Here is a 9,483-nt window from a genome sequence, read left to right as displayed (position 1 = left end):
CCAGTTGCAGGTCTGCCCTCAGCCCCACCTCCCCAGTTCTCGGGCCCTGAGATGGCGGTTCGGCCAGCCACTACCACAGTAGATAGTGTCCAGGCCCCCATCTCTAGCCACGCCGCACCACGGCCAAACCCCAGCCCTGCTCCTCCCCAGCCCTGCTTCCCGGTGCCCCCACCACAGCCACAGCTACTGCCCACACCCTATACCTACCCTATGGGAGGGGCCAAGCCACCCCTCGCAGCTGCCCCTGCCCAGCACCACTTTCCTCCTGGGATTCCCCCAGGTTTTCCAGCCCCCAGGGTTGGGCCCCAGCCCCATCCCCCAGGAGTGGCATTTGGGCCCCAGCCCCCCCAGCAGCCCCTTCCGCTCCAGCATCCGAACCTCTTCCCACCCCAGGCTCCGGGGCGGGTTCCCCCCCAACCCCCTTACCCCTTTGCCCCTCAGCCTGGCGTCTTGGGACAGCCAGCACCAACCCTGCACACCCCTCTCTACCCGGGCCCCTCTCAGGACCCTCTGCCCCCCCATTCAGGGGCTCTGCCCTTCCCCACCCCTGGGCCACCTCCGTCTCCCCATCCCACCCTGGCATACGGTCCTGCCCCTTCCCCCAGGCCTCTGGGCCCCCAGGCAGCTCCTCTCTCCATTCGAGGCCCCTCACCTGCCGGCCAGCCCACCCCCAACCCCCACCTGGTGCCTTCACCTGCCCCGTCACCAGGGCCCGGCCCAGTGCCGCCTCGGCCCCCTGCCACAGAGCCACCCCCATGCGTACGCCGGGGCACCGCGGCTGCAGACCTGCTGTCCTCCAGTCCGGAGAGTCAGCACGGAGGCACCCAGCCCCCCGGGGGCGGGCAGCCCCTGCTGCAGCCTACGAAGGTGGACGCGGCTGAGGGCCGCCGGCCACAAGCCCTGCGGCTGATCGAGCAGGACCCCTACGAGCACCCTGAGAGGCTGCAGCAGTTGCAGCGGGAGCTGGAGGCCTTCCGAGGCCAGCTGGGGGATGCGGCGGCGCTGGACGCTGTGTGGCGAGAGCTGCAGGACGCCCAGGAGCATGATGCCCGTGGCCGGTCCATCGCCATCGCCCGCTGCTACTCCCTGAAGAACCGGCACCAGGATGTCATGCCGTACGACAGCAACCGCGTGGTGCTGCGCTCAGGCAAGGACGACTACATCAACGCCAGCTGCGTGGAGGGGCTCTCGCCCTACTGCCCGCCCTTGGTGGCCACCCAGGCACCGCTGCCTGGCACGGCTGCGGACTTCTGGCTCATGGTGCACGAGCAGAAGGTGTCGGTCATCGTCATGCTGGTGTCGGAGGCCGAGATGGAGAAGGTGAGAGGGGGAGGGTGAGGGGGCTGTGCAGGAGGGACCCTGGAAGAGGAGCCCTAACGGCCTCACCTCTTGGTCCCTCAGCAAAAGGTGGCGCGCTATTTCCCCACTGAGAGAGGCCAGCCCATGGTGCACGGCGCCCTGAGCCTGGCGCTGAGCAGTGTTCGGGCCACCGAGACCCACGTGGAGCGGGTGCTGAGTCTGCAGTTCCGGGACCAGAGCCTCAAGCGCTCGCTCGTGCACCTCCACTTCCCCACTTGGCCTGAGTTGTGCGTCTGCTGTCCCGGGTGGGGGCTGGCAGGTGGGGGGTGCGGTAGGGGCACCCGCTGAGGCTGGCTCTCGGCTCCCGCCCGCACCCCGCAGAGGCCTGCCAGACAGCCCCGGCAACCTGCTGCGCTTCATCCAGGAGGTGCACGCGCACTACCTGCACCAGCGGCCCCTGCACACGCCCGTCGTTGTGCACTGCAGGTACGGCCCGCACGGGGGGGGGGCGCCGACGGGGGCCCAGCCCTGGGCCCTGCTTACACCCGCTTCCCACTGCAGCTCTGGGGTGGGCCGCACGGGAGCCTTCGCGCTGCTCTACGCCGCCGTGCAGGAGGTAGAGGCTGGGAACGGGATCCCCGAGCTGCCTCAGCTGGTGCGGCGCATGCGACAGCAGAGGAAGCACATGCTGCAGGAGAAAGTGAGGCGCGGCTGGTGGGGGCGGGTCGGTGGGTGTGGGAGGGGCCCTCCACCGCGGGGCAGCAAGGCCCGGCCCGGCTGACCAAGCCGAGGGCCCTCTCCAGCTGCACCTCAGGTTCTGCCACGAGGTGGTGGTGAGACACGTGGAGCAGGTCCTGCAGCGCCATGGCGTGCCCCCTCCGGGCAGACCATCAGCAGGCACGAGCGTCAGTCAGAAGGTGAGGAAGGAGCCCCTGGGGCTGGCGGGGCCAGCCGCAGCCTCGTGGACTGGTCTCCACCCACTTCTGTCTTCCTAGAACCACCTTCCTCAGGACTCTCAGGACCTGGTCCTCGGCGGGGACATGCCTATCAGCTCCATCCAGGCCACCATCGCCAAGCTCAGCATCCGCCCTCCCGGGGGCCTGGATTCCCTGGCCGCCAGCCTCCCAGGCCCCGTAGAGCCCCCGGGGCTGCCACCAGCCAGCCTCCCGGAGTCCGCTCAACTCCCATCCTCCTCCCCACCCCCCCTCTCTTCACCCCAGCCTGAGGCCCCCCAGCCTGAGGAGGATCAGCCAGTACCTGAGGCCCCCAGCCTGGGGCCCCCGTCCTCCTCCCTGGAGCTGCTGGCCTCCCTAACTCCTGAGGCCTTCTCTCTGGACAACTCCTTGCGAGGAAAGCAGCGGATGAGCAAGCAGAACTTTCTGCAGGCCCATAACGGGCAGGGTCTGCGGGCTGCCCGTCCCACTGATGACCCCCTCAGCCTTCTGGATCCGCTCTGGACACTCAACAAAACCTGAATAGGCTTTGCCTGCCCGGTCCTTACACTACATCATCTCCTGCGCCGGTCTGCCCACCCTAGCAGGGCCTCTCCGGCAGGCCTGGTCTCTTACTCCCATTCCTGCTGCCTTCAGCCCTACCTGGCCCAGCCCGCACCCCTGTGGGGTGGAAATGCCTCATGGGCCTTGGGTCGGGTTCTGCTCCTTTGTGGGACCTGACATTTTTCAGCTCTTTGCTATTAAAGTAATAAACCAACCTGTTCTCTGGCCAGCGTCTGCCCATTGCTGCCTTAGGAAGGGAGCCTGAGCCTCGGTAGCACCGCCTGAAACGTGGTGCCTTTAATGAGCGTGGATGTGGCTCGGCGCCTTCCACGCCTCTGAAGGCTTAAGGAGGCAGGCCCGCAGCCCGTGCTTGCGGAGCCTCCCCGCCCGGTACCGGCCCTGTGCACCGAGCACGTCACAGGCTCGTGCTGGGAGCGGCTTGAGCACGTGCAGAGCAAGTGCTGCAGCGGCTCTAGGGCAAGACGCAAGTGGCTTGGAAGGCCCGTGGGCAGATGGGATTAAAAAAAAAATTTAATATTACAGTCACGAGGCAGGACAGGACAGTTGAGAGACCACTTCCGGAAGACTCAGCTGTGCACCGCAGCCCCCGCCCCTGCTCAGTCCAGCTTCTCCAGCACGGAGGGCACATACACCAGGCTGAGCTCGCTGCCAAAGTTGCAGACGATGGCGGCATTGTCCAGCACCAGGATCTGGCGGGTGGGCTGGGCCTCACTGTTCTTCCCCAGGTAGACGGTCTGTAACAGGTCCCCGTAGTTTAGGTCCCAAAAGGAGACACAGCCCTGGCCGCCAGTCACCAGCAGGTTGTCGGAGATGACCCCCAAGCTTGCACCACAGCCCAGGTCCTGGAGGCAAAGACAGGATCAGCTCAGTGTCTCGAGTCCCTCCCTGAAACACCCAAGAACCCTGTGGCCTCTGTCCTGCCCACCTGCTGAATGGAGTAGAGCTTGATGCCGGTGCTCCGGTCCCAGATGCTGATGAGGTCATCCAGGCCACTGCTGATGACGCAGGACGTGGTACAGGTGAGGGAGGTGATGTCCCCACGGTGAGCGAACATGTGGCTGACCCGGCTGCCTGTCAGCACATCCCACAGGCAGATGGCCCCATCTTGTCCTCCACTGGCCAGCACCATGGTCTAGGAGAACAGGCCCAGGGGGGCCAGATCACTGGGGGAATACCTCTGTCCACAAGGGTGTCCCAGTGCCCGGGGGGGTGGAGGGGGTGTCCTCCACCTCTGCTTCCCAGAAGGTTCTGGGGCCAGCTGTCCACACTCTGAAATAGAGGCCATGGCTTGGTACCCTGGCACCCCACCCACAGCCCCCCGTGGCCCCCTCACCTGGTCAATGTACACAGCTGTGATGGCCCCCGAGTGGCCCTGCAGGGTGAAGAGGCAACACGAGTCCTCCAGACGGAACACCTGGGGCAGGGGTGGGCATCAGGTTCTGGTCTCAGGTGGTTTCCCAGTTACATTTTGGCCAGGACATCCCTCCTCTGCATCCTCTCCCTGGCTGACCCCACACGCTGGCCATCCCGGGCTAGGCCACCCCAGCCCCCACAAGACGGAGCCAACCCTCACTCTCAGTGTGTGGTCCTGGCTCCCGGTCACAAGTCGCCCAGCCGCGGCCTTCAGGGCTGTGATGGGTTTCTGGTGTGCACAGGGCACGGTGTGGGTCAGGCGACAGGCTACTGTGTCACTGCTGCTATACACAGGGGACGTGGGGGAACTGCTCCGCCCTGGAGTCCCTGGAGATGACAGGCCAAGTATGGATCTCTGAGGAAACACCCTGCAGGCACCACCGCACACCCCCCCCACCAGGTACAGGCACCCTCCCAGCACAGGCCCTCTGACCTCGGAACTGCAGGGGGCTGAGGGCAGTGTGGGTCTCCAAGGAGAAGAAATCCAGGGAACCGTTGAGTCGGGCAGCCACAATCCTGGAAGAGAAAAGTGGTTGCTGGTGGCTGTCCCTCAGAACACCCAGGCTGGGGGCCGGGCACTGTGGCCACCGGACAGGTCAGCTCTGCTGGGCGTATAGGAACAGACGGAGGGGCCAGGGCCAAGAGGCGAGCACAGGTGCTGGGAAACACGCTGAAGCCAGGGGACCCAGGCTGAACTCTCCTCTGCCTCTGTTTATCTGTGATACGGGGACAGCTATGCCCCTCGCAGAGTGGTCACAAGGGTAAATGAGCTCATGTGTAAAGTGGCACCTAGTAAGACTGTGAGTTAAAACCCCTCACAGGCTGGAACTAAAGGAGGGGCTTCTTTTTTTTTTTTTTAAAGATTTTATTTATTTATTCAACAGAGATAGAGACAGCCAGCGAGAGAGGGAACACAAGCAGGGGGAGTGGGAGAGGAAGAAGCAGGCTCATCTCGTAGGGGCCTGATGTGGGGCTCGATCCCAGACCGCCAGGATCACGCCCTGAGCCGAAGGCAGACGCCTAACCACTGTGCCACCCAGGCGCCCCTAAAGGAGGGGCTTCTGAGGAGAGAGGAGGGCCTCAAGGGGGCCGCAGGAGGCACTGCGGTTTCCGCCCTGGAGAAGCAGCTTTGATCAAGCACCACCCACTGCACCTCCTTTTTCCACAAAGAATTTCTTCACTGCCCAGGAATTCCTAGGCAGAAACGGGGGCATTTGCCCAGGGGTCCCCAAAGCCTTGAAGTAAGTGGAGTTCAAAGTCTTCCTCCAGCACAAGGCAGTGCATGCCTGGGCCCTGAAGTGGAAGGGCCCCGGCCACAGCCTACCAAGACACGGGGTAGGGGGAGCGGGGAGGGCGAGAAGGACAGCCCACGGTCACCGGCAGCTCTGAGGGCTGGGCAGGCACCCCAGGCCTTCCCTGAGCCTGAGAAAACAAGCAGCGGGGAAGAATTTCCAAGTGTGGAGGAACCGACAAACGTGGCCAGGCTGGAGGGGAGGGTGTCAGCCAAGGCCCGGGCAAGCAGCCTCGAGGGGGCCGAGAGGACAGCAGCACCCACTAGAACCTGAGAGCTTAGGGCCAAGGGTACCCCACCCCGGAGAAGAAAAAGGCTCCGGCTCTAACTAGAGGCTGGTGCCACAAATGGTCGGGACCCGGAGGACAGAGCCAGCACGGGACAGGTGGGTCGTGTTAAGCAGGAGGCACCTGGTCGCAGAGAGACCTGGATTTAACGGCCAAGAGCAGGGAGCGAAAGCTCTGGTGGCTGAGCACCCACAGCCAAGGAGCACGCCGAGGAGGGAGGTGAGAGCAGCGGACCGCATCAAACATGAAGGGAAGTTTTAAAAAGAAGGTTCTGCTGAGAAAGCATTTTTCTGTCACTGAAAATGCAGCCAAGACCTGGTAAGGTCCACACTGATGGGCTCATCCCAGAAACCCTGACTTGGCAGAATAAGAGGGAAACCAAGTCACAGTGATTAAGGGCCTAAGTGTTTCAGTTGTCACCCCTCACAGTGGTGGCCTACCTGCTGTTCACAGGTGTGGGGCTGAGTACTGAGAAGGACCATCAATGGCACAGTGGGGAAGGGACCAGGAATGGGACACCTGGGTAGAGGCTGGGCGGTGCGGCGCTCTCACCTTTTGTCCAGAAAGACGAGGGCCGTGATGCCCGAGGACACCTCCTCGCTGCTGCAGCGCAGTGTGCCCTCGATGGCGTCCCACACCTGCAGGCCCAGAGGCCGTGAGCACCTGTGGCCGGGGACGCCCCCACAGCCCGCTCACCGACGGCCTTCCCACCCAGGCCCCTGCCCACCTCCAGGCGGCCACTGCTCCGCCCCACCACGATAAGGCTGCCCTGTAGCTCCAGGCTCCAGATGGAGCCGTCTGCGCTGGGGGCCCAGGCCAGGGAAGGGGAGCCCTTCTCGGGAGGACAGCCCCCCTCGTCCTCGGGGGTCAAGGGCGGCCCGGGCCCAGGGGAGGCCGGGCGCAGGGCTGGCGCGCGGCTGGGCGCCAGGCCGTCCTCCTGGTACACGCGCTGCACCAGGCGGCTGAAGTCGTAGCCCGGGCCGTCGCGAGCACGGCTGCAGCCCGCCCGGTGCCGGGGCTCGGGCTGCGTGGGTTCCGAGAGTCTCGGCTGGGCTGAGAAGTTGGTGTCGATCAGGCAGGTGAGGTCTGGCTGGTCCCGGAAGAGGGCAGGCGGCGGAGGGCCCCGGGGCCGGTGCCGCAGAGGAGGGCTGTCCCCCGGCTCCTCTGGGCCCCCCTTCCCGCTGTCGGACAGCCGTTCCCAGCTCTCCTGAGCCTCAAACGCGCTGCCAACGCCACTGTCGCGGCGCTGCCTGCCAGGGGCCAGGAGGACTGAGTGAGGACAGAGTGGGATGGGGGGACGGGGAGGGGCGGGGGTCGGAGGAGGGCGGGCACCTACCCCGGGCGCGGGATGCGCGTGAGGCAGTCCCCGGTCTGCGCGTCCCACACACACACGTGGCCCGCCAGGCAGCAGCTCACCAGCAGCATGCCGTCGCTGGCCAGACACTCGATGTCCTGCGGGAGGGGCGCGGTCAGCTGTGGGCCCCGCCCCCGGCCCGCCCCCGGCCCCGCCCCCCGCACTCACCATGAGGTGCCCGCGCAGCACCAGCGGCACGATCTCCGTCTCGGGCGGCGCGTAGCCGTAGTCGTCGCAGGGCAGCTCGCCGCGCCGCCGCCGGCCGGGCCCGCTGCCGGGCTGCCCGTAGTTGCGCGGGCAGAGCACGCGGTAGAGGCAGAGCAGCAGCAGCACGAGCACCATGCCGGCCGCCAGGCCGAGCGCCGCCACCCTGCGCGGCCGGGAGCGTGGTCAGGCGCGCCCGCCCCTCCCCTCCCCCCATCCCCATCCCCCACCCCCTCTTGGGCCTTACTTGTACAGGGTAACGTCGCCGTGGGCCGGTGCCACGCCCGGCGCCCTGGGGCCGGCCTCCCAGAGCCCACCCGGCCCGGGCTGTCGCGGGCGCCAGGCGCTGCGGCCGTCCTGGGGGTGCCGCCCCTCCAGGGCCTCTCTGGGGTTCAGACGCAGCGTGACCGGGATGACGGGCAGCAGGCTGATGTACCTGGGGGGGGGGGTCAGCGGGGTGCCTGCAGAAGGACCCCTCCCCACTTCCCACAGGGGCTGGCTCCACCGGCTCCACTCCAAGCCCACCCCCTGGGGACAGGCTTCCCAGCATTGGGGGGGCAGGCAGCGCAGAGCCAAGTTCCTCCCAGCCCAGCTCTAACACCCAGCCTTGCTCTGTGACAGGCACCAGCGCGGCAGAGCCACCACTGCATGCGGGCTGCCTCTGTCACCGTCCTGGCACAGAGTGGGTGACCACTGGCGGGTTGATCTCATTCGGGCTGAGGGGCTGGCAGCAACCTGTGACTTCCCAGGCCGGGGGACCCAGGGCTCCTGTCGGGTGGTGGCTGCCTGATGCACTGGTTCCTACCTCACGACCCTATGCGGGTTTCTTTGAAAGAAACTGCGGAATTCAAAGCAATGGGTCTCCGGCCTGAGGGGGAAGGGACGCTCTGGGGACGAGGCGCTGACACCAGGCGGGGAGGGGGCAGCCAGCACAGCCTAACTCACCTCTTGGCCAGCGTGATGTTGTAGTAGCTGAAGAGCGTCGGCCAGTGGCGGAAGGAGAGCTGCCTCCAGAGTTCCTCATCCTCAGGCCCCCACGTGACCTCCGGGACAGGGCTGTCATGGGCACCCTCTGCTGGGCCCCCAGGCTCAGGTGGCTCTCCAGGCAACGTCTGGTTCTCGGGTAACTTAGGGGCATCGGGTGGGAAGATGGAGAAGGCAGGGTCCGGGTGGCTGGCGGGCAGCACACCACTAGGCACAGGCATGGGAGTCAGGGCGCCCTCGCCCAGCGGGCTCTGTTCGGTCACCTGGGCAGCAAGGTAGGTGCGCAGCCCGGCTGGGTCTGTGTACACCAGGATGCCGATCCAGACGACGGTGCCGGCCTGCAGCGGGGCAGTGGACGTTCAGCGGGGCCTCTGGGTGCCCCGACCCCCAGCAGCCTTGGCCCTCATGCCAGAAGGAAGCAGCACGGGGACCTCAGGCCTCGGGGTGGGGAGAAGACGCAGGTCCCAATCTGTCCTCCCTTCTGCCTCGCCAAGTCCTCCCACTACCACCTGGGCCAACTGCCACTGGAGGGACCTGGTTCCCTTTTCACGGTCATGGTTTGGGTTTCCCAGCCTTGAAATACGAAGAGCGTCCTTGGAACTTCCCCAATCCCCATCTATCGGCTGGGGCCAGAAATCAGGCACCATTCCCACGGACAGCGTGGCGAGAGGGACCAGCTAAGTGACCTGCTCCAGAGACGCCCGTGGGTCCCCCAGTCCGCAGAGGGCCTCAGCCTTGCTCCCTCTCCCGGCAGCTCCAGGGGGCGCCACTGCTGGCCACTAGCCAGCCCTGCTCCTCTCCTTCCGCCCAGCCCAACAAGCCAGTGATTCTGGCCAGCGTTTTCTGATGCCTGCGCACTGTGTGGCAGGGGAACCCTAGCTTGGGGAACCACGGTAGTTCCAGCCCGGAGCACCCCATCAACCAGGCTCCTGTCCTGGGTCCCTCTAGGGAGATGATGACTCTTATACCCGATGCTCCCAGGGCTGCTTCTCCCATGGATAGGCTTATCACCTCAGAAGCTACCAGGACCCGGGCAGGAGCGTATGGTGGGCAGCTTCCCAAAGCCAGGCTTCCTGGGGCCACGAGGACCTGAGGGGCACCCCCCACCTCCAAGGCGAAGTGCAAAAGTCCAGA

At 65.8% G+C, this 9,483-nt stretch overlaps 2 protein-coding genes across 3 annotated transcripts in view; one reads left to right on the top strand and one right to left on the bottom strand.

The window, feature by feature from the left end:
- The window catches only part of PTPN23 (protein tyrosine phosphatase non-receptor type 23), a 28,040-nt gene extending 25,018 nt beyond the window's left edge, over positions 1-3,022 (top strand). Inside the window, exons 21-26 of one of the 2 annotated variants that reach the window (XM_040628901.1) lie at positions 11-1,320; positions 1,402-1,586; positions 1,681-1,785; positions 1,861-1,999; positions 2,103-2,216; positions 2,295-3,022. In XM_040628901.1, coding sequence (XP_040484835.1) covers positions 11-1,320; positions 1,402-1,586; positions 1,681-1,785; positions 1,861-1,999; positions 2,103-2,216; positions 2,295-2,774 — 2,333 coding nt within the window. In that variant the 3' untranslated portion in view covers positions 2,775-3,022. The remainder of the gene's footprint in view (positions 1-10; positions 1,321-1,401; positions 1,587-1,680; positions 1,786-1,860; positions 2,000-2,102; positions 2,217-2,294) is intronic. The other variant, XM_040628902.1, reaches the window with a different exon arrangement.
- A 286-nt stretch (positions 3,023-3,308) lies between these two features.
- The window catches only part of LOC103675115 (SREBF chaperone), a 72,259-nt gene continuing 66,084 nt past the window's right edge, over positions 3,309-9,483 (bottom strand). The window contains exons 15-24 of the mRNA XM_040628900.1: positions 7,613-7,801; positions 7,330-7,531; positions 7,144-7,259; positions 6,535-7,057; positions 6,360-6,445; positions 4,663-4,745; positions 4,390-4,556; positions 4,150-4,230; positions 3,742-3,948; positions 3,309-3,658 (exon numbers count right to left, since the gene is read on the bottom strand). Of these exons, the coding sequence (XP_040484834.1) occupies positions 3,413-3,658; positions 3,742-3,948; positions 4,150-4,230; positions 4,390-4,556; positions 4,663-4,745; positions 6,360-6,445; positions 6,535-7,057; positions 7,144-7,259; positions 7,330-7,531; positions 7,613-7,801 (1,900 nt within the window). The 3' untranslated portion in view covers positions 3,309-3,412. The remainder of the gene's footprint in view (positions 3,659-3,741; positions 3,949-4,149; positions 4,231-4,389; positions 4,557-4,662; positions 4,746-6,359; positions 6,446-6,534; positions 7,058-7,143; positions 7,260-7,329; positions 7,532-7,612; positions 7,802-9,483) is intronic.

This window comes from Ursus maritimus, unplaced genomic scaffold, assembly GCF_017311325.1.
Source record: "Ursus maritimus isolate PB19 unplaced genomic scaffold, ASM1731132v1 scaffold_14, whole genome shotgun sequence".
Classification (NCBI taxonomy): domain Eukaryota; kingdom Metazoa; phylum Chordata; class Mammalia; order Carnivora; family Ursidae; genus Ursus; species Ursus maritimus.
Note: the sequence above shows the minus strand (reverse complement) of the source record. Positions and strands in the feature narration are given on the sequence as shown.